At 38.3% G+C, this 22,087-nt stretch overlaps 2 protein-coding genes across 2 annotated transcripts; both read right to left on the reverse strand.

Moving 5' to 3' along the window:
- Positions 1-1,474: 1,474 nt before the first annotated feature.
- Positions 1,475-4,073, reverse strand: LOC149011054 (laccase-17-like). Its single transcript, XM_089161197.1, has 6 exons — positions 3,908-4,073; positions 3,666-3,817; positions 3,307-3,551; positions 3,009-3,137; positions 1,936-2,904; positions 1,475-1,787 (listed from the first exon to the last, which is right to left on the reverse strand). The coding sequence occupies exons 1-6, from the start codon at positions 4,037-4,039 to the stop codon at positions 1,657-1,659; spliced, it is 1,758 nt and encodes a 585-aa protein (XP_089017323.1). The 5' UTR covers positions 4,040-4,073; the 3' UTR covers positions 1,475-1,656.
- Positions 4,074-12,244: 8,171 nt separating this feature from the next.
- Positions 12,245-14,862, reverse strand: LOC149011055 (laccase-17-like). The gene is made up of 6 exons (XM_089163202.1): positions 14,702-14,862; positions 14,460-14,611; positions 14,101-14,345; positions 13,816-13,944; positions 12,745-13,713; positions 12,245-12,596 (listed from the first exon to the last, which is right to left on the reverse strand). The coding sequence occupies exons 1-6, from the start codon at positions 14,831-14,833 to the stop codon at positions 12,466-12,468; spliced, it is 1,758 nt and encodes a 585-aa protein (XP_089019328.1). The 5' UTR covers positions 14,834-14,862; the 3' UTR covers positions 12,245-12,465.
- Positions 14,863-22,087: the final 7,225 nt, after the last annotated feature.

The raw sequence follows: 22,087 nt of genomic DNA on the forward strand, positions 1-22,087 counted from the left end.
TATTTATTATTATTATTATTATTATTATTATTATTATTATTATTATTATTATTATTATTATTATTATTATTATTATTATTATTATTATTATTATTATTATTATTATTATTATTATTATTATTATTATTATTATTATTATTATTTTGGTAGCAAATTGTCAAGCTGCATGGAGTTGCAAATTAAGTCCATAACTTTTGATTGTGATGTCAAGTTTGTGAGTCATTTTTAGCATTCCTTGTGGAGACAATTGGGAACCAAGTTGCAGTTCAGTTCCTCTCACCATCATCAGACAGATGGGAAGACAGAAGTTGTCAATCGAAGCTTAGGAAATTTATTGCACAATTTGATTGGAGATAGTCCGCGATAAGGGGACTTGGTGCTACTTTAAGCAGAATTCGCCTACAACAGGTCACAGAATTGCACTACAAGCAAGAGTCCCTTTGAGATAGTCTATGGGCGTAATCTTATTACTCCTTAAGACCTCACACCATTGCTAGTTCACAAATATTTTTGTTCAGATGCAGAAGAATAAGCTCAACAGATCAAGGAATGCATTCACAGGTTCATGATCATATCAATAAATAGAATATGAAGTACAAACAATAGGTGGATACGCACATAAAAAAGGTTGTCTTCAAAGTAGGTGATTTGGTGTGGATACTCCGGCGAGCGCGTTTCCAGCTGGCAGGTTTGGCAAACTACACCCTAGAGCTGATGGACCATTCAAAGTTCTTGAGTGAATCAATGATGATGCTTACAAGATTGAACTTCCTAGTGAATACAATGTTTCTGGCACCTTTAATGTGGCAGATCTGTCACCCTATCATTTAGAAGAAGCAATACTTGAAGTGATTGATATGGGTGAAGATGAAGCAAATTGGAGGATGAATCTTTTCCTAGTAGGGGAGAATGATGCATATGGGGTGTGGCCCATGAGGTATCTCAGGGTCCTAGACTCAGAATGGGCTGAAATTCGTCACGTTGATCTGAAATGAGCCCGTGAGAAGGACACACTGCTTCACGATGATGAATGTTGTTTTTTTGCATTTCAGGATCGTTTTGAGGGCGTTTTGGGCATTTTACTGTTTTCAGTGGCTTTTTTTTTTTTTTGGGGGGGGGGGGGGCTTTAGGGTTTCTTGGCACTATAAAACCATGTTTTGTGCATTTTTTGGAGAGCATTTGAATGTTGTTGCTTTTTAATAAACTTTGAGAGACTGAGTTCTAAATTTTCTATCCAATCTTCTGTTTGGCCATGTTCTTTGTTGTTTCAGATTATTTTGATTTGTCTTGTTTCTTACTTATGACAATGTCGAAGGAGGGGTTCAAGTTAGATTGGTATATTTGGATCCTTAACCCTGACATTAACTCCATACACCTACATTCATAAGAGGAAAGCCTAAAGGGATTAGGGATTGGGGGGGGGGGGGGGAAGGGAGCGATTGGAGAGCTAAGAAAGATGATCAGTGTATGAATATCAAATAATAGGATAATTAACATTTCTTACATAAATAGCGAATTCCCCTCTATTTCCTCGCTCGAAAAGCAAAACAAACACTCTAGTTCAGGGTTGGGGAACAAAAAAAGAAAGAATAAGAAAACAAAAGAATAAAAGAGTGCCACAGTGCGACGTGCTTCCAAGTACACAACTCTAACAAATCAACACTTGGGAAGATCAGATGGAGGGGGAGGCAGTTTTTGATTAGCCAGTTTTCCATCCAAAACAATCCAAGCCATCCTCAGGCCCCAGCTGGTGTGAACCTCCAAATGACAGTGCATAAACCAAACACCTATTCACACAAAAATGGAAAGTAGAGAGGTTAAGTCAACAAACAACAATAAACTACAAAAATTAAATCAGTAGGTGGAAACAAATGGCAACCCAACATCATGTCCTATGCTATAACATATCCTAAATTATTTGCAAGTGTAACCCACCTGGATTATCTGCAAGGAAGCGAATGGCAACCCAACCGCCAGAAGGTACACCCACAGTGTTTCTCTCGATAGGATCCACAAGATTGAAGTTGTTTGGGTCCTTATTTTGGTTAAAGTTACCAAATCCTTGCCCCACCACAAAGAAGTTGAAGCCATGGAGATGAAGAGGGTGGCTCTCAGCACCTAGTATACTAGTATCTTGCATTATTAGCTCCACACTAGTGTTGAAAGGTAGCACCACCAACTTAGTGCCATTGTTCACCATTGTGTTGTTTGGTGGCGTACCAGTATAATTGAAAGAAATAGGGCTTTTGGTTGGAAAATCTGTTGTATAGACACCTTTTGATTGCCCAAAGAAATGGGCTTGGAGGAGTGCTGTGGTTGGGAGAACAAATGTGATATTATTTACTGAAGCTGCAAACTTGGTCCTATTACTAGGGCCTTGACAAACTTGGTTCTTTGGGCACCGGGTTGTCCCTAGACCAATTGTGAAGAAGAATCGTTTATCCACAACTTGTGGGACTTTGGCAGGGAACTGAGCCGTGGCTAAGCTACGAAGTTTATTGGCAAAATTGGTAGCAAAGGAAGTGTCATTGAGGGTTGGGAGTGTTGCCTTGACGACTTGAAGCTTCTTTATTGAGCCCACAGAGGATTTTAAGGGGGATTCATACTCAAGTAACCCTATAGTAGTGGAGTTATCAAAGGTGCCAAGTCCTGTGACATAAGGTCTTGCAGCCATAAAGAATGTTGCATTGGGGTAATGTGTTTTGGTTTTGAGTAGAACATTTGTAGTTTGTCCAGGAGCAATTAGAATAGTATCTGTCTTAAAAGGTTTCACATAAACAGCATCAGCTTCAACAACTGTGACGTTGTGATTTGCTATGCTAAAGAAGAGCTCTTCGTTCAGTGCTGCATTGATTAAACGCAGGAGATATGTTTTTCCAGGCTTCACTTTCAGCTTGAATGTATCTGATAAAATAATTATATAGAAAGGTTAATTTTGATAATCAGCTTCAACAGGAAAAGGAATCCAAATAGCTCAATAAAAATTGTATCATGTAGCAGTTTGGTACCCTTAGCAGAGCAGTTGTAGGAGAGTCCAGGGAGTCCATTGATAGTATAAGCATCGGATACATTGGGTCCCCCTCCAGTCTGCATTGCTTGATTGATCACTGCTTCAGTGTCCACATTCCACCATTCTCCTGAAAACTCAAAACAGCAACTTCATGATGTTATAGTCTGAATTGACAAATAAAAGGGACTATGACATTGTTGTAACCAACCTTAGTTACAACAAGATTTCCTTAAATAAAAGTAGCATAAACTGTAAAATATAAAGCTTTAATATGATTGGGTTGCGTAGCTGATTACCGAAAACGAGTGGGACTTCTTTGTATGGTTTGGTAAATGGGTAAGGAACGTTGCGTATGGGGAGTATGATGATGGGTCCATAGACTGTCGACCTGAGCCATGAGACATGAGCATGCCAAAAGAGAGTTCCTCTTTGCCCAACAATGGTGAAGTTGTATACATAAGACTGTCCAGTTTGTATGGGACATTGAGTCACATAACCTGGTCCATCTGCCCATGCACTCTGTAGCTGTCGAATTCCATGCCTGAGACATGGGAGGGCAAGCGTGCCAAAAGATTTAATATATAGAACCCATTAATCTATATAAACAGAAGTTAATGAAGCACATGAATTAGTTAATTAGCTTTGCATGCATTACCAATGGATAGTTATATTGTTCTGGACGTGGTTAACCACCTTAATAAGAAGCTGGTCGCCCTCTCTTGCTACAATGCGAGGCCCAGGGAACTGTCCATTAACAGTCACAATGCTCTTCGTGTGGCAAAGCCTTGTTACATTCTTCAACTTGATCTACAACATGGAATCCAATATTATAAGAACAAAGAAATAAGACAGAGCAGAAGAGTTGTAAGGTATAAAGGCTTCATGTATAATACATACATCAAATGTGTATTTCCGAGTTATGCTTGCATGAACTCCACTGCAGAAGAGCTCCAAAACAAGCAGCAAAATGATCATTGAGGGGATTAAAGCTTTCAACGATGCTGATAAAGGAAGAATAGAACAACCCATCTCTCTCTCTCTTTCACTCCAAATTCGATCGGGACTTCACTCTCAATGTGACAAGAATAGAGAGATGTTTGTTGGTTTTATAGGGATATTGTTGTTGGGCAGTCAATAAACCAACCATTAAACTTAAGAGTGGTGTCGAAGTCAAAAATATTATATAAATTTGACCATCTTTCATTATCTGTGAAATCTTAGTATTTTGGGAAAGAGAGATCTTCATCTTAAAGGCATAACGTGGCCGGTAAGAGCTGATCAGACTGCTACAACTTGTCCAATTTGGTTCCTTGTGATCAAGGCAAAATCAACCAGACAGTGTTCGTGTACAGGGACGTTCTGCTGTTCACTGACGTTGTGGTTTCTGTTGTTGTTAAGCAGAAAACTAGGAAGCTTTGGTTGCGGTATAGGCAATGCCAAGCAAGGCATGAAAGTCTGTTTGGTGGGGACATGGTGGCCCGGCCTCCAGATTAGCCCTGTGGATCGTTTTTGGTTCGGTTGAAATCATGGCTAGCTTATGTTAATACAAGTTATCAAATGGATGCCTCAAAAACCAAATGCAGACCAGGTTTGCATTAAAGCAACTCCCTTTGAGGCTTCGAAGACACTACAGCTGCACCAAACCATTCGAGATTGATTTACCAAGAAAATCTAACATGTTTTGTGGGTTGGTTCAAGATACCTAGACCTACCTCTTTGATCTGAATTAGGCCATCGACCGTGACCGGGTTGATATGGCCAGCACTCAAATGCTTCTCTTCTTCATCTTGTTCTTCTTCTTCCTTTCCTATAGTGAAACGTGTTATTCTCTTGTAGAGGTCACAAGCAAATGGCCCACCTTGGAGTAAAGTTTGGAATTAATTATGAAAATTCTATTTGTAAAATATTGTATAACAACCTTGGATTAGTTAAGGAGAGAAAATAACAAATTGTTGGTATAACACCATATGTTGGGTTTCACTTGGGAAAAGATAATCATCGATCATATGTTAGGTTATGACAACCGGTACATCTTTCATACCTTTCTCCGTTGGTTATTGATGTTTGAGCTACTACGAAGGCAAATCAAACCATTATAAGAAGACTTACATTTTCAACTTTTCTCTAATGGAAATTTGTTCAAGAATGGTTAATGTTTGTTTATTATACATGTGTTTTTATATGCATCCTTTGTTAGAAAAATATGGGTCTGAAATAACACAAATGAAAATGGACATTGGATGCTAATGCTTTCAGGAGCGTTACTACGTTGCTTTCCTTAAGACTTTATTTGCCTCCACCACTATGTGTAAGAGGGTTACAACGAATAGTCTCCAAGGATACAAGAAAGCCCCAACCAAAGTTGTTCTTTAGATTTTTGTTATCTTGCCTTATACTAACTAATTTGAATACAAAGTATTTATAGACAAAGAAGAACTCATTTTGTGAACAAGGGGGTACCTATTATATAAGTTCATGACTATATAGACATGTACCTCCTTATATAGACACATCCATACAAGATCAAATCTAAGTCATCACTACATATAAGGTACTTTACTCGTTGAACCCAATTTGATAAATCAAATATTAGGAAGAGTTTTCCCTATTGGTGATCTTAGGACATGGGCTTAAGACCCATCCTTCTTGTTGTATTATTCACCAAATTTCTAGCAAGACCTTGTAAGTGGATCAACCAAAATTTTGGCTCGATCTTACAAAGCTAATGGTAATCACCCCATCAATAATCAACTTGTCTCACATAACTATGTATGAGTCCTATATGTCTATACTTCCCATTATAAATCTAACTATGCTCTAGCTAATGTTGCTTCACTGTCACCATGTATTGATATTGGTGATATGGGTTTTGGCCATATTGGAATTTCTATTTACAAATTTCTGAGCCACTCAGCTTCTATACTACCAGAAGTTAATGCTACAAACTCTGCTGTCATAGTGGAATCAACAATACAAGTCTGTTTTGTAGAGCCCCATGATATTGAACCTCCACTAAGAGTGAATGTCCAACCACTTGTGCATGAGTGGTCATCGCTCTCCATTATCCAACTAGCGTTTGTGAAGCCTTCCAAAACAGAAGGATAACTAGTATAACCTATTCCATAGTTCATTGTCTCCTTAAGGTATCTCAAAACTCTAAAAATTGTTTTCTAGTGTAAGTTAATAGGGTTACTTATATACTCATTAAGTTTCCCTACAACAAATGCTATATCTGGTCTTGTACATGTCATGGTATACAAGAGACAACCTATAGCACTAGCATACTTTGTTTGTGACACTTTTTTTCCACCATTTGGTATTAGATTGATATGCTAGAGTCAAAAGGTGTACTCACAGGCAAAGAATCCCAATGATAAAATTTCTTTAACACTGCCAACGTAGAGCTGTTCTAGTGGTGAAACCAACACCTCTTAGTGAAGAGTTCGTAGTTCGACTATTGCTGAGGCATATTAATATCCACATCCCCCGGCTTAATAAAGCCCCTTTGTAAAAAAAAAAAAATCTTTAACACTTTCTAAATATAATGAAATTGTGTTAATATTAAAATATCCCCATTTCTAACTATTCTAATGCCTAATATGACATCAGCTTCACCTATATCTTTCATATCAAAACTAGAAGACAAATACTTCTTAGTAAATTCTACTTGTTCTAAACCAGTACCAAATATAAGCATGTCATCAACATATAAACATATAATTACACCCTTTCCTTCAGAAAACTTACTATACACACACTTATCTGATTCATGAATTTTAAAACGATTTGACAAAACTACTTTATCAAACTTCTCATGCCACTGTTTAGTGTCTGTTTAAGTCCATACAAGGACTTTACCAATTTGCAAACTTTATGCTCTTGTCCCTTCATGACAAACCCTTCAGGTTGTTGCATATAAATCTCTTCATCCATTTCACCATTTAGAAGTGTTGTTTTAACATGCATTTGGTGAACAACGAATTTGTATATTGAAGTCAATGCAATCAACACCCGAATAATAGTAATCCTAGCTATTTGAGCATAAGTATCAAAATAGTCTATGCCTTCCTTTTGTGTGAAACCTTTTGCTACTAATCTTGCTTTGAACTTATCAATAGTTCCATCAACCTTCAGTTTTCTTTTGAAGATCCATTTACACCCTATGGTTTTAGAAGCAAGGGGTAAATCAACCAATTTATAAGTATTGTTTCCCATGATGGAATCCATTTCATCATTGATGGCCTCTTTCCAAAAGGTAGCATCATGAGACTTCATAGCTTCCTCATATGTTTTAGGATATGTCTCTACATTCAAAGCAGGTAAATTTTGACTACTTTGGTTTTCTCTAGTACCTTCAACTAGGTACATAAAGAAATCTGGGCCAAAGGTCTTCTCAATCCTTTTCCTTTTACTATTTCTAGGTTCTACACTAGATGTTTGAGTTTGTTCATTCATACATTTTACAACTATGGAATCTGTGGTCCTAGGAACAAAAGTAAACCTAGTTTCATAAAAAATGGCATCTCTGGATTCAATAATTGTATTTAACTCTACTAAGTAATTAGGTTCAACAACCATTAACCTATATGATTTGCTATGAGAAGCATAGCCTAGGAAGATGCACTGAACACCTCTTTCTCTTAGTTTGTTTCTTTTAGGTTCTAGAACTCTCTCAATGGCTCTACAGCCCTGGACCCAAAGGTATGCCAGATTTGGTTTTTGTTTCTTCCAAAGTTCATATGGGGTCTTAGAATTTGTTTGAAAGGAACTTTATTTTAGAAGATGGCATGTTGTTACCAATGCTTCACCCCAAAAATCACTACTTAAACCTAAGTTTGATATCATGGTATTCACCATTACCATCAAGGTCCTATTGTCCTTTATGCTACACCATTCTACTGCGGAGAATAAGGTCCAGTAACCTCATGAACAACGCCAACCGTCTCGAAATATTCAGGGTCATAGTATTCACCACCCCTATCACTTCTCATACATTTAATAATTGTCTTACATAAATTTTTAGATTCACTTTTGAAGATTTTAAAATACTTCAAGACTTCATCTTTGGAATTTAAAAACTATACAAAGCAGAAATTGGAATAGTCATCAATGAAGGTCACAAAATACTTCTTTCCTCCTCTGGTTGGAGTACTATGAAGATCACAAACATCACTATGCATCGTATCTAGAATATTAAAAACCCTATTTACCTTAGGGAAAGGCTTCGTAGTTATCTTAGTCAGCATACATGATGACGTACATTTCAGGTATCATGGTTAACATTGGGAATCAATTCTAGCTTAACCATATCATTCATTTTTTGAAAATTCACATGTCCTAATCTATTATGCCATAAAGACAAGGAGCCAACCATATAAGCATACCTACTTATTTTATTCTTTGAAACAGGAGTTCTATTTAATTTGAACATCCCTTCATACAGATACGTACCCTTTTCCAACAAAGAAACCACCCTTAGAATAAATTTATCCGACTCAAAAACAAGTTTAAACCTGAACTTACTTAGAAGACTTGTAGAGACCAAATTTTCCTAACTTCTGGAACATGATAAACATTAGTCAAAGTGACGGTTTTTCTAGACGTAAATTCAAGGTGCACTTTTCCTTTGCCTTTCACAGTAGTAATAGAAGCATTTCCCATGTAAATAATGCTTCCATCCTCTTCTGGCTTATAGTTAAAAAATAGACTTTTGTCGTTACAGACATGTCTAGTAGTGCCTAAATCTACCCACCAAGATGTATCAGCTTAAAGAAATTTGGCTTTTGAAATCATTGCCACGAGTTTCTCCTTTTGGTCCTTGTTGTCAGATTTCTTCTTAAGAAATTGACACTCTATCTTGAGATGACCCATCTTGCCACAGTGATAGCAAGGTCCCTTCTTCCTTGGTTCAAATTTATGTCTCCTGTTTGAGTCAAGTTCGAGTTCCCTTTTTTATTCCTTTTAAATTTGTCAAAAGTTTTCTTCACTTTCGAGTCTTTGCCTTCCTCCATGACCAGAACTTTTGAAACATCAGTATTCTCACGGGTCTTTTCTTCTTCTTTAATCTACATGTCAACTCTTAACTCTGCAAGAGTGACATCCTCCTTTTTGTGTTTAGGCTCTTTCTATAGTCTTTCCAGGAGGGAGGCAGTATATCTATTACAGCTGAGACAACAATGCTCTCATCCATATTCATATTATGCTGGGAAAATTGGTTTAGTATCTGTTTGATCTCATAGAATTGCTCGATAACTTTCCTACTATCAACCATAGTATAGATGAAGAACATACTTGCCAAGAACTTCTTATTGGATGCATCTTCTACAAGATAAGTGTTTTGCAAAGCCTCCCAAATGTCCTTCGCAGACGACTTTTATGGTACATATCAAAAAGGGTGTCAGACAAAGAGTTGCAGATGTGACCTTTGCAACAATAATCATCATGCTCCCATTTTTGTCGGATCCTTGCTTCAGCAACAGTCTCATCCTCCTCATCTGGTTTGGGTGCTATCAGTACATACATCACATTTAATTGACTCAAAAGGAAGTGCAGCTTCTTCTGCCAACGCTTGAACTTGCTACCATCAAAGCACTCCAATTTCATTATATCCACTGCAAGTTGCTTGAGTGATTGTGCCATTTCGTGAAGAATAAAGTCTTGAGAAATGCGACGTAGTAACGTGCCTAAAAGCATCAACATCCAATCTCCATTTTCACTTGTGCTATTTGGGGGCAAATAAAGTCTGCATGTTGTATTATTTTGATATAATAAATAAATCATATGGATCAAAGTCAAATTGGGTTCAGTTTAGTTGCTTGCTATACATTGGCACTTCTCGGAATTTAGTTTCTGGATTATACACTTGGCAACGACGCATTCCCAGAGATGATACAAAGCATGGACTTCTTGATTATGAGTTGTTGGATACGAAGCATGGACTTCTTGACTTTTAGTTGTCGACAAGTCACTTCTCGACTTTCAATTGTCGGCAAGTCACTTTGATATAAAGGATGCACTTCTTGGAAATGCACTTCTCTGAATCATGCACTTCCTCGAAAATGCACTTCTTGGAATTAGAACGTGATCAGATCTAAATCGTACATTTTTATCAACAATAGATCAGGGTTGATGGAGGTTGATCTATGTGAATCCAAGTTGATCCAATGGTTAGATTAGCATTAGTAATCTAGCTATAAAAAAGGAATATTGAAATTGATACATCTAATCAATCTGAACCATCAGCTCGTGCAACTGAACGATTCGACAGCTCAAATTTGATCTTTTATGGATGTGTCTATATAAAGAGGTATCTGTCTATATAGAGTCATGAACTTACATAATAGCATTGCTTTGCTAATGGGTACTCCTTCGTTCAAGAACGATCTCTTCTTTGTCTATAAATACTTTGTATTCAGATTAGTTAATTAGTGTAAGGCAAGATCACAAAAATCTGAAGAACAACTTTGGTTGGGGCTTTCTTGTATCCTGGGAGACTATTTGCTATAAGCCTCTTGCACACAGTTGTGGGGGAGAATAAAGTCTTAAGGAAAGCAACGTAGTAACGTGCCTGAAAGCATCAACATCTAATCTCCATTTTCACTTGTGCTATTTCAAACCCGTATTTTACTAACATCCTTTTGGGTTTCAACTCTGTTCCATGTGTTCCTGTAAAATCATGAATTACGTTTGTCTTTCAAAATATGATAGCATCCAAACAGGACTGCAAGCTAGCTGCCTCAAGCAATATCAAGCTTGAGAGTTCTCTCAACACTAATATCCACTCTCCTCTGCTCCACGGTAGCAGGAGAACCAACTGTTTAATAAGGGGTGCCACCATCTTGATGAAGACTTTATTGTTGAGCTTAAACCTTCTAAAAAATAAATGAATAAATAAATAAAATAAAATAAAATAACCAAAACTAGCTTCAATCCTTGAATTTGTGTTGGCTCTTTGGTTGGCCTTAGTTCACAGTTCATTTTCTTTACTTTGCTTTTGTTTCGGGCCTTGTTGGTTTCAATAGGTCTCTCCCCTTTGCTTTCTTGTTATTCTTCCAACCCCCCCCCCCCCTCTTCCCCTTCTTCTCTCCTTTTGATTAATGAATTCTTTTATTCATCCAGAAAAAGGAGATTTTGATAATTATTAATAGGAAGAGACAATAATACCCTTATGGGTTTCAACATGCACCCACTCATCCATATTACAGGTGTTGCTCACGAAAACGTAAATCATATAACGTAATTAAGGTGGGTTTGAAAATAATTTTAATTAAAAACTAATCCCACCAGACAAGAGGAGCAACAAGGAGTAACTATCACGTTTTGAATTTGAAGCTGGTCTTTGGTTGGAGACCATCCACCGAACTTCTCAAGTTGTTACTGTTTGCTAGACAATGCAAATGCTGAACTTGATCAATGCAACTCTCGTACCAATGATGGGACCTGAAGGTTTTCAAAACCCAATCTCAAACCTAGATTTCCCAACTAAGCCTGATACTACATCAAGCTTGACTCAAAGCCTAAAAATCTTGCCCATAACCTTGTATCTTAGCAATCAAGCCAAGCTCGATTCTGCCCTAATTGTCTTAGATCGGGCCAGGTCGGGGTGGGTTAGTCTTGACCTTGATTGGGCCTGTCCCTATCCCTGATCTTTGCCGTAGCCTTGGCCTTGTCCTTGTCCCTAGTTTTAACAGTAACAAATTTGATGTGAGAAAATATCTCTGCTGAATTGAATACAAGATGGACAACCAAATAATGAAACTTCTGGTGGTAAGTAGGGGTTAGGTCCAAGAAAATCAAGTAAACTACTACAGATGAGCTTGGGTTGGGGAAGCTTATGTCATGGCAAATGATCAACCGAGATTCCTTGCCAATAATATATCTTTGGTTGGGGAGAAGAACACTGGTGAGCCCTACAGTTTCTTCTTCTCCATAGCTACTCTCTCTAGATGAGCTTGGGTTGGGGAGCTTATGTCATGGCAAATGATCAACCAAGATTCCTTGCCAATAATATATGTTTGGTCGGGGAGAAGAAAACTGGTGAGCCCTACAGTTTCTTCTTCTTCTTCTTCTTCTTCTTCTTCTTCTTCTTCTTCTTCTTCTTCTTCTTCTTCTTCTTCTTCTTCTTCTTCTTCTCCTCTCTCTCTCTCTCTCTCTCTCAATCCTGACATTAACTCCATACACCTACATTCATAAGAGGAAAGCCTAAAGGGGGGTGGGGGGGGGGGGGAGAAGGGAGAAACTGGAGAGCTAAGAAAGATGATCAGTGTATGAATATCAAATAATAGGATAATTAACATTTCTTACGTAAATAGTGAATTCCCCTCTATTTCCTCGCTCGAAAAGCAAAACAAACACTCTAGTTCAGGGTTGGGGAACAAAGAAAGAAAGAATAAGAAAACAAAAGAATAAAAGAGTGACACAGTGCGACATGCTCCCAAGTACACAACTCTAACAAATCAACACTTGGGAAGATCAGATGGTGGGGGAGGCAGTTTTTGATTAGCCAGTTTTCCATCCAAAACAATCCAAGCCATCCTCAAGCCCCAGCTGGTGTGAACCTCCAAATGACAGTGCATAAACCAAACACCTATTCACACAAAAATGGAAAGTAGAGAGGTTAAGTCAACAAACAACAATAAATTACAAAAATTAAATCAGTAGGTGGAAACAAATGGCAACCCAATATAATGTCCTATGCTGTAACATGTCCTAAATTATTTGCAAGTGTAACCCACCTGGATTATCTGCAAGGAAGCGAATGGCAACCCAACCGCCAGAAGGTACACCCACAGTGTTTCTCTCGATAGGATCCACAAGATTGAAGTTGTTGGGGTCCTTATTTGGGTTAAAGTTACCAAATCCTTGCCCCACCACAAAGAAGTTGAAGCCATGGAGATGAAGAGGGTGGCTCTCAGCACCTAGTATACTAGTATCTTGCATTATTAGCTCCACACTAGTGTTGAAAGGTAGCACCACCAACTTAGTGCCATTGTTCACCATTGTGTTGTTTGGTGGCGTACCAGTATAATTGAAAGAAATAGGGCTTTTGGTTGGAAAATCTGTTGTATAGACACCTTTTGATTGCCCAAAGAAATGGGCTTGGAGGAGTGCTGTGGTTGGGAGAACAAATGTGATATTATTTACTGAAGCAGCAAACTTGGTCCTATTACTAGGGCCTTGACAAACTTGGTTCTTTGGGCACGGGGTTGTCCCTAGACCAATTGTGAAGAAGAATCGTTTATCCACAACTTGTGGGACTTTGGCAGGGAACTGAGCCGTGGCTAAGCTACGAAGTTTATTGGCAAAATTGGTAGCAAAGGAAGTGTCATTGAGGGTTGGGAGTGTTGCCTTGACGACTTGAAGCTTCTTTATTGAGCCCACAGATGATTTTAAGGGGAATTCATACTCAAGTAACCCTATAGTAGTGGAGTTATCAAAGGTGCCAAGTCCTGTGACATAAGGTCTTGCAGCCATAAAGAATGTTGCATTGGGGTAATGTGGTTTGGTTTTGAGTAGAACATTTGTGGTTTGTCCAGGAGCAATTAGAATAGTATCTGTCTCAAAAGGTTTCACATAAACAGCATCAGCTTCAACAACCGTGACGTTGTGATTTGCTATGCTAAAGAAGAGCTCTTCGTTCAGTGCAGCATTGATTAAACGAAGGAGATATGTTTTTCCAGGCTTCACTTTCAGCTTGAATGTATCTGATAAAATAATTATAGAAAGGTTAATTTTGATGATCAGCTTCAACAAGGAAAGGAATCCAAATAGCTCAATAAATATTGTATCATGTAGCAGTTTGGTACCCTTAGCAGAGCAGTTGTAGGAGAGTCCAGGGAGTCCATTGATAGTATAAGCATCGGATACATTGGGTCCCCCTCCAGTCTGCATTGCTTGATTGATCACTGCTTCAGTGTCCACATTCCACCATTCTCCTGAAAACTCAAAACAGCAACTTCATGATGTTATAGTCTGAATTGACAAATAACACGGACTATGACATTGTTGTAACCAACATTAGTTACTAAATAAGAGTAGCATAAACTGTAAAATATAAAGCTTTAATATGATTGGGTTGCGTAGCTGATTACCAAAAATGAGTGGGACTTCTTTGTATGGTTTGGTAAATGGGTAAGGAACATTGCGTATGGGGAGTATGATGGTGGGTCCATAGACTGTCGACCTGAGCCATGAGACATGAGCATGCCAAAAGAGAGTTCCTCTTTGTCCAACAATGGTGAAGTTGTATACATAAGACTGTCCAGTTTGTATGGGACATTGAGTCACATAACCTGGTCCATCTGCCCATGCACTCTGAAGCTGTCGAATTCCATGCCTGAGACATGGGAGGGCATGCATGCCAAGAGATTTAATATATAGAACCCATTAATCTATATAAACAGAAGTTAATGAAGCACATGAATTAATTAATTAGCTTTGCATGTATTACCAATGGATAGTTATATTGTTCTGGACGTGGTTAACCACCTTAATAAGAAGCTGGTCACCCTCTCTTGCTACAATGCGAGGCCCAGGGAACTGTCCATTAACAGTCACAATGCTCTTCGTGTGGCAAAGCCTTGTTACATTCTTCAGCTTGATCTACAACATGGAATCCAACATTATATGAACAAAGAAATAAGACAGAGCAGAAGAGTTGTAAGGTATAAAGGCTTCATGTGTAATACATACATCAAATGTGTATTTCCGAGTTATGCTTGCATGAACTCCATTGCAGAAGAGATCCAAAACAAGCAGCAAAATGATCAATGAGGGGATAAAAGCTTTCAAAGATGCTGATAATGGAAGAATAGAACAACCCATCTCTCCCTCTCTCCAAACTCGATCGGGACTTCACTCTCAATGTGAGAAGAATAGAGAGTGAAGGTGGTTGGTTTTATAGGGATATTGTTGTTGGGCAGTCAATAAACCAACCATTAAACTTAAGAGTGGTGTCGAAGTCGAATTTGACCATCTTTCATTATCTGTGAAATCTTAGTATTTTGGGAAAGAGAGATCTTCATCTTAAAGGCATAACGTGGCCGGTAAGAGCTGATCAGACTGCTTCAACTTGTCCAATTCGGTTTCTTGTGATCAAGGCAATATCAACCAGACAGTGTTCATGTACAGGGACGCTCTACTGTTCACTGACGTTGTGGTTTCTGTTGTTGTTAAGCAGAAAACTAGGAAGCTTTGGTTGCGGTATAGCCTTATAGGCAATGCCAAGCAACTAAGCAAGGCATGAAAGTCTGTTTGGTGGGGACGTGGTGGCCCGGCCGCCAGATTAGCCCATTGTGGATCGTTTTTGGTTCGGTTGGAATCATGGCTAGCTTATATTAATACAAGTTATCCAATGGGTGCCTCAAAACAGGTTTGCATTAAAGCAACTCCCTTTGAGGCTTCGAAGACGCTACAGCTGCACCAAACCATTTGAGATTGATTTACCAAGAAAATCTTACATGTTTTGTGGGTTGGTTCAAGATACCTAGACCTACCTCTTTGATCTGAATTAGGCCATCGACCTTGACCGGGTTGATATGGCCAGCACTCAAATGCTTCTCTTCTTCATCTTCTTCATCTTCTTCTTCCTTTCCTATAGTGAAACGTGTTATTCTCTTGTAGAGGTCACAAGCAAATGGCCCACCTTGGAGTAAAGTTTGGAATTGATTATGAAAATTCTATTTGTAAAATATTGTATTGATGCGGATCAATTATGCTTTTGGATCCGACTGAGCCTCCTCTCGTATCCGGGACAATGAGTCCTGCAAGAAAGGTTAGATGCGGGCCGGCTTGTGTGCCGGACAACCGCCTCCGATGGCAAAGTTAGATGCAAAAGCTACACAAGATTATGCTCAAAGTGTATTGGTTGCTTACCGGAGGGGTAGATCTGTGCATTTATAGTGTGGGTGTTACCTTTTATGTATTTGGTAAGTTAGCCAGACAAGGGCTGATGTTTCTCCTCGGATCATGCTCCCTTGTCGTTGGTCCCATTCAATCAGCTGCTGAGTTGACCTTCTATAACAAGGATGATTGCTATATATGTGGCGTATGTTACGCTTTTGGTCATGGATGATCGGCATCTTTCCCGATTAACTGGCATGTGGAGCCCCATCCGGGTCAGACCCGGTCGGGTAGAAATCTTCCGTATCATGTATAACAACCTTGGATTAGTTAAGGAGAGAAAATAACTAATTGTTGGTATAACACCATATGTTGGCTTTCACTTGGGAAAAGATAAATCATCGATCATATGTTAGGTTATGACAACCGATACTACGGAGGCAAATCAAACCATTATAAGAAGACATACATTTTCTACTTTGCTATCATGGAAATTGGCTCAAGAATGGTTATTGTTTATTATATATGTGTTCTTATATGCATCCTTTTGGTTTCAACTCTGTTAAATGTATTTACCCAAAAAAAAAAACATCTGTTACATGCCGTGTTCCTGTAAAATCATGAATTAGGTTTGTTTTCAAAATATGATACCCTCCAAACATGACTGCAAGCTAGCTGCCTCAAGCAATATCCACTCTCCTCTGCTCCAGGGTAGCAGAAGCAACTGTTTAATAAGGGAGGTGCCATCATCTTGATAAAGACTAAATAAATAAACAAAGCACACAGAAAACTAGCTTCAATCTTTGAATTTGTGTTGGCTCTTTTGGTCGGGTCTGGTTTGTGTGCTGCGTAATTAATGCGCAGCACCTGCAGCCTACGGTCGAGATCGAATTCTCGACCGAGATGTCAATCTCACCATCCGTTTAACAATAGGTTTGGAAACCTACTTTTATAAAACAGGCGGTCAATATGTCGACCGTAGGCTGCACCGTGCTGCACATTAAGCACGGCCCCTTTTGGTTGGTTGGTTTTACTTCGTAGTTCATTTACTTTGCTTTTGTTTAGGGCCTCATTGATTTTAATAAGGCTTTGCCCTTTGTTTTCTTGTTCTTCTTCCCCCCCCCCCACCTTTTCTCTTTTTCTCTCCCTCTTGATTAATGAATTCTTGATAATTATTACTAGGAAGAAACAACAATACCTTTATGGGTTTCAACATGCACCCACCCAACCATATTACAGGTGAAAAACGTGAATTATATAAGGTATTACGGTGGTTTTGAAAATAATTAAAAACTAATCCCACCAAATAGTAGGAACAACAAGGGGCACCTATCACCTTTTGAATTTGAAGCTGGTTTTTGGTTGGAGACTATCCACCAAACTTCTCAAGTTGTTAGTGATTGTTAGAAAATGCAAATGCTGAACCTAATCAACGCGAATCTAGTAACCATGATGGGACCTGAAGGTTTTTCAAAACCCATTCTCGTAACCTGAAGTTCCTAACTAAGCCTAGTACTGCATCAACTTTGATTCAAGGCCTAAAAATCTTGACCATAACCTGGAATCTTAGCAAATCAAGCCAAGCTCAATCCGCCTTAAATCTAGTCTTAGATTGGACCAGGTTGGGCTGGGTTGGTCCCAGCGCTGATTGGGAGCTCTACTTGGATGCTCCATATTAGCCTATGGTTGAGACGAAATCTCGATCACTAGTTTTGCAGTTGAACTTTACCCAAAAAAATATCAATTATGCGAAAGGAGGCAAAACGAGTGGTCAAGATTTTGCCTTGATCTAGACTATAGGCTGCATTGTGCTACGCGTTTATTAAAGCAATTTCACCTTGATTGGACCTGTCCCTATCCCTGGTCTTTGCCCTAGCCTTGGCCCTGTCCCTAGTTATGACGGTAACAAATTTGAGGGGGGGGGGGGGGGAATCTCCACTAAATGGAAAACAATATGGACAACCAAATAATGAAACTTCAGGTAGTGAGTAGAGGTTAGGCACAAGAAAATCAAGTAAAGTACTACAGTTGAGCTTGGGTTGGGGAAGCTTATGTCATGGAAAATGCTCAACCAAGATTTCTCTTAAGAGATTTGAAGTCCTTGGCCAATAATATGTGTCTGGTTGCACGAGAAGGAGGAGAAAAGCGATGTTGTTATATTGTGTTTTAAAATCGTGCATTAGTTTAGGGGCATATTGGTAATTCTTATGCAGTTAAGTGTAAGCATTTAGGTCCTTCTACTTTCTTTATTGTATAGGGTTTTATCATTTTGTTTGAGAGGCCGTCATCATTAGGTATGTTAGACAATTCTTCTTCTTCCTCTCTCTCTTGTGTGCTGCAACTCTCTGTTGTTGTGCAAGGGCATGTGATTTTTTGCAGGTTTTGCTCTCTTTTGTAAGGGCTTTTGTGTTGTAAAAGTTCTTGAAGGTTTATGGATTGTAATCCTTGTAAAAGAGAGTTGTCTTGTGCGAGTTGAGGGTGTACTTGTTCATTCTTTATATTGGAAGACTAGAGGTTTTACCTGTGCCTTGGATGTAGGATCGTGAGACCTGAACCAAGTAAAATATTTTTGTTCATTGTGTGTGATTTATTTCTCTATTTTGTTCCGCGAAGATGAAATGCGTGATTGAATCAAGAGGCAAGAATGTGGGGTTTCTTCTACATCTATTATCTAGAGCTCGTGATTCAATGTTGGTCTCTCTCTGGGCTATGCAATCATTGTATCGTCCAAGGGTTTTCTTTTATTCTTTCTCTTCAATTTCTTTTTCTTTTTCTTTTTCTTCTTTCTGGTTTGTTGCATATTTTTTGTTTTGGCTTTTTGTTGGCTTTTTTGTGGAATACAAGGAACCTAATGGGGTCTACGCAAGTTGAGTTAGAAAAGTTTGATGGGAAGGGAGACTTTGATATGTGGCATAAAAAGATGAAGGTAGTGTTGGTACATCAGAAATGCTCCAAGGCACTTGATGGTGGGAAAGCCTTAACAGTTTCTTTGTCTGACATTGAAAAATATGACATGCTTGAAACTGTAACGTAGTTTGTTATTTTTGCATTTATCTAATAATGTGTTAAGACAAGTAAATTATGAAACCACTATTGCTGGTATTTGGGTTAAATTGGAATCTCTATTTATGACTAAGTCTTTGTCTATTAAGATTCATTTGAAAGAAAAACTATTTTAAAAGTTTCAAAATGGATCCTAGTAAATCTTTGGAACATAATCTAGATGAATTTAAGAAAATTATTATTAATTTATCCAACATTGATGAAAAGATTTCAGATGAGAACCAAGCTATAATTCTTTCGAATGCCTTGCCTGATTCTTTTAAAGATGTTAAGGCTGCTATTAAAAATGGTAGGGAGTCTTCAACTTTAGAAAATGTTTTGAGTGCTCTTAGATCTAAGGAATTAGAGATGAAGTTTGAAAAGAAAGCCTTGCCCATTCTAGGTAGCACAAGGGTGATGCTCAAGATGCATTATCTGGTCCACATTTCAATCAAGATCATGATCTGAAGCATGGTAATAACAATGATTATGATGGTCTAGAATTACCTTCTGATATACGTTTAGAAATTGGACCTAATCTAGGTGGTCAAGGCAATGACCCTTTGTCTAATTATCTTTCTTCTAGAGATAGGTCTAGAAGGACCATTGAACCACCTCGTAGGTTTGCTTATGTTGACATTATAGCCTTTGCTTTTCAGGTTGGTAACATAATTGAGCTCAATGAGCCAATTAGTTATAAAGAGGCATGTAAGAGGTCATCTAAGAATGAATGGATGAGGGCAATGAAGGAAGAATTTGATTCTTTGATGAACCAAATTTGGTCCCTTGTGGACAGACCTATAGGTAAGAAGGTCATAGGTTGTAAATGGATTTTCAAGAGAAAATCTGATGTCCCATGTGTTGAGAATGCAAGATTTAAGGCTAGGATTATAGCTAAAAGCTTTTCTCAAATTGAAGGCTTAGACTATCCTGAGGTTTTTTCTCTTGTTGTTAAGCATACATCAATAAAATTGATGTTATCTATTGTAGCTATATTTGATTATGAGTTAAAACAATTAGATGTCGAAACAGCTCTCCTACATGTTTTATGGAACAACCAAAAGGCTTTATAAAAAAGGGTTTTGAAAATAAAGTATGTTTGCTTAAAAAATCATTATATGGTTTGAAACAATCTCCTAGGCAGTGGTATAGAAGATTTGATGACTTTGTTTTGTCTCTCAGCTTCACTAGAAGTAACCATGATCATTGTGTTCACTTAAGATGCTTGAAGATAAATGTTTTATTTATCTGTTGATTTATGTTGATGACATGTTAATTGTCTCTAAGAAATATAGATGATATTAATAGGCTAAAAGAGTTATTGAAAGTTGAGTTTGATATGAAAATTCTTGGACCTTCTAAAAGAATTTTGAGAACCGATATTGTAAATCCCCTAAAATCCTCACTCAATAACCTGCTGTTTCAGGTCCGCGAACCCAGAGTGCAAGTATGAGGTAACTTTGGACCATCTGAGTTGAGACCAAAAGTTCAAAAGTAGAACCTATGGACTTGGACGAACTAGAAAAAGACCCGGCAAGCCTATTTGACTTCAAGAGAGGAGACAGAGTCAGTCTGGAAGGCATAAAAATGAGATTTTGGCATGCACAAAAACCTATGCTAGAGCACTATAATGCCAAGGTAAAGTATACCATTGATTTATAAATGTTTAGAGGTTTTTACCCTCCGAAGCCCATTGAAATTGGCTTATAGGGCCGGTTGATAGGTGCTCTGTTTAACCGACCGCATTCTGCCTAGAAAAGGACATTTTTGAGAATTTGAGTCAAGAACCCTATTTTATGGTTTTCTCACCTCATAAATGAATTGTTTATGCTAGTGGGAGGCTAAGACTGTGGGAGAGGGAAAGAGCTTGAAATTTGGGGAGATTCTTATACGTGAGACGGTGCTAAAGTGCGGTTTGCAAGGATAATCGTGGGTGAAGGTAAGAAGACCTTGAAACCCTTCATTCCAACTACTTTTCATTGTACTGTTTGCAATACTAATAGTATTCATGGAAGTAACGAATGCACATTCTTGTCCCCTTTCATGTTTCCCACCCCATTAAGTGATGAATCATACTATCATTTCATTTTGAAACCCATTCATCCTCTCTGAGATGCCTGTGAGTGACTCTCTAAGAACCAATTTGGGTTATTTGATTTGGGACTAATTGGGATGATTGGAAGGTGTTCTTGGGACAATACTACTATCCCATTGAAGTCCAAAAACCCTCAATTGATTTGATTTCGAAATGAGCTCAAACTAGGGCTTTTTTGTCACAGCCCAAGGGGTGTTCAACCAAGGGCATTGACCAGCCCTGGCAAGCTTGACTTGTCACCCCTGTCCGGGTGTGCAAGTTTTGGTTCATTTGACGCCTAGTTTGATTCCCAATCAAAACTTAATTTTAGTCTTTATGTTTTCTAGGGTTCTTGTAACTTGTTAGCATCCTTGATTAAGGACTTCTTGGACTCTTGGACACTATTTTGTCATTGACAGGTGAGGAATATACTATCATATATTTTGTATTTAACTTTATTCTAATTCTTGTGATTGCAAATGTTATATTTATATTCCTAAAAACTATTGTGGGACTTTGCACAAATACAAGGTAATTTGATGTTTTATACTTATGTTATTATTTAATTCATTCAAGTGATATTTGAGATTGTGATGTGTGATGGAGTTGGGTGGTATGGTATATGTATGTGTATATATATTGGTAATTAAAAAACCCACAAGATTGTGGGTTTATCTTTTACCCCTGGTGCCTATGCATCCACATCGATTCAATAGGTGCTAGGTGCATGGTCAATAAGTGTCTAGACGTGTTTGGTTAGTAAACTAGATTGAGTGCTATTACCCTTATGACAAGGGTACTGAAGCCAAGTGACCCATGATGGCAGTGGCTGGGTCTTGTGAACATCATAAAAGCCCATTGTTATTATGTAGTGGTCGGGTTGCATATGCTAGAGTTGGGCTCATAGAGCATTCAAAGAATGGCTTGAGTGTCGTGAGGAGACATGAGATGCATCCACCCCAACATATATGGATGAACATAGTGTAAATGAATGGTAGTCCAAAAGACCGCTTGAGTGCTGTGAGGAATAACATTCCTAGGTGAGAAGGAAAAGCATACCAAAAAGGCACTAGGCATGAAGGACGGTATATGAATCACATGTAGCATGAGATATAGTTGAC

This window comes from Hakea prostrata, chromosome 7, assembly GCF_041222555.1.
Source record: "Hakea prostrata isolate BN-2017 chromosome 7, UWA_Hpros_2, whole genome shotgun sequence".
Taxonomy (NCBI): Eukaryota; Viridiplantae; Streptophyta; class Magnoliopsida; order Proteales; family Proteaceae; genus Hakea; species Hakea prostrata.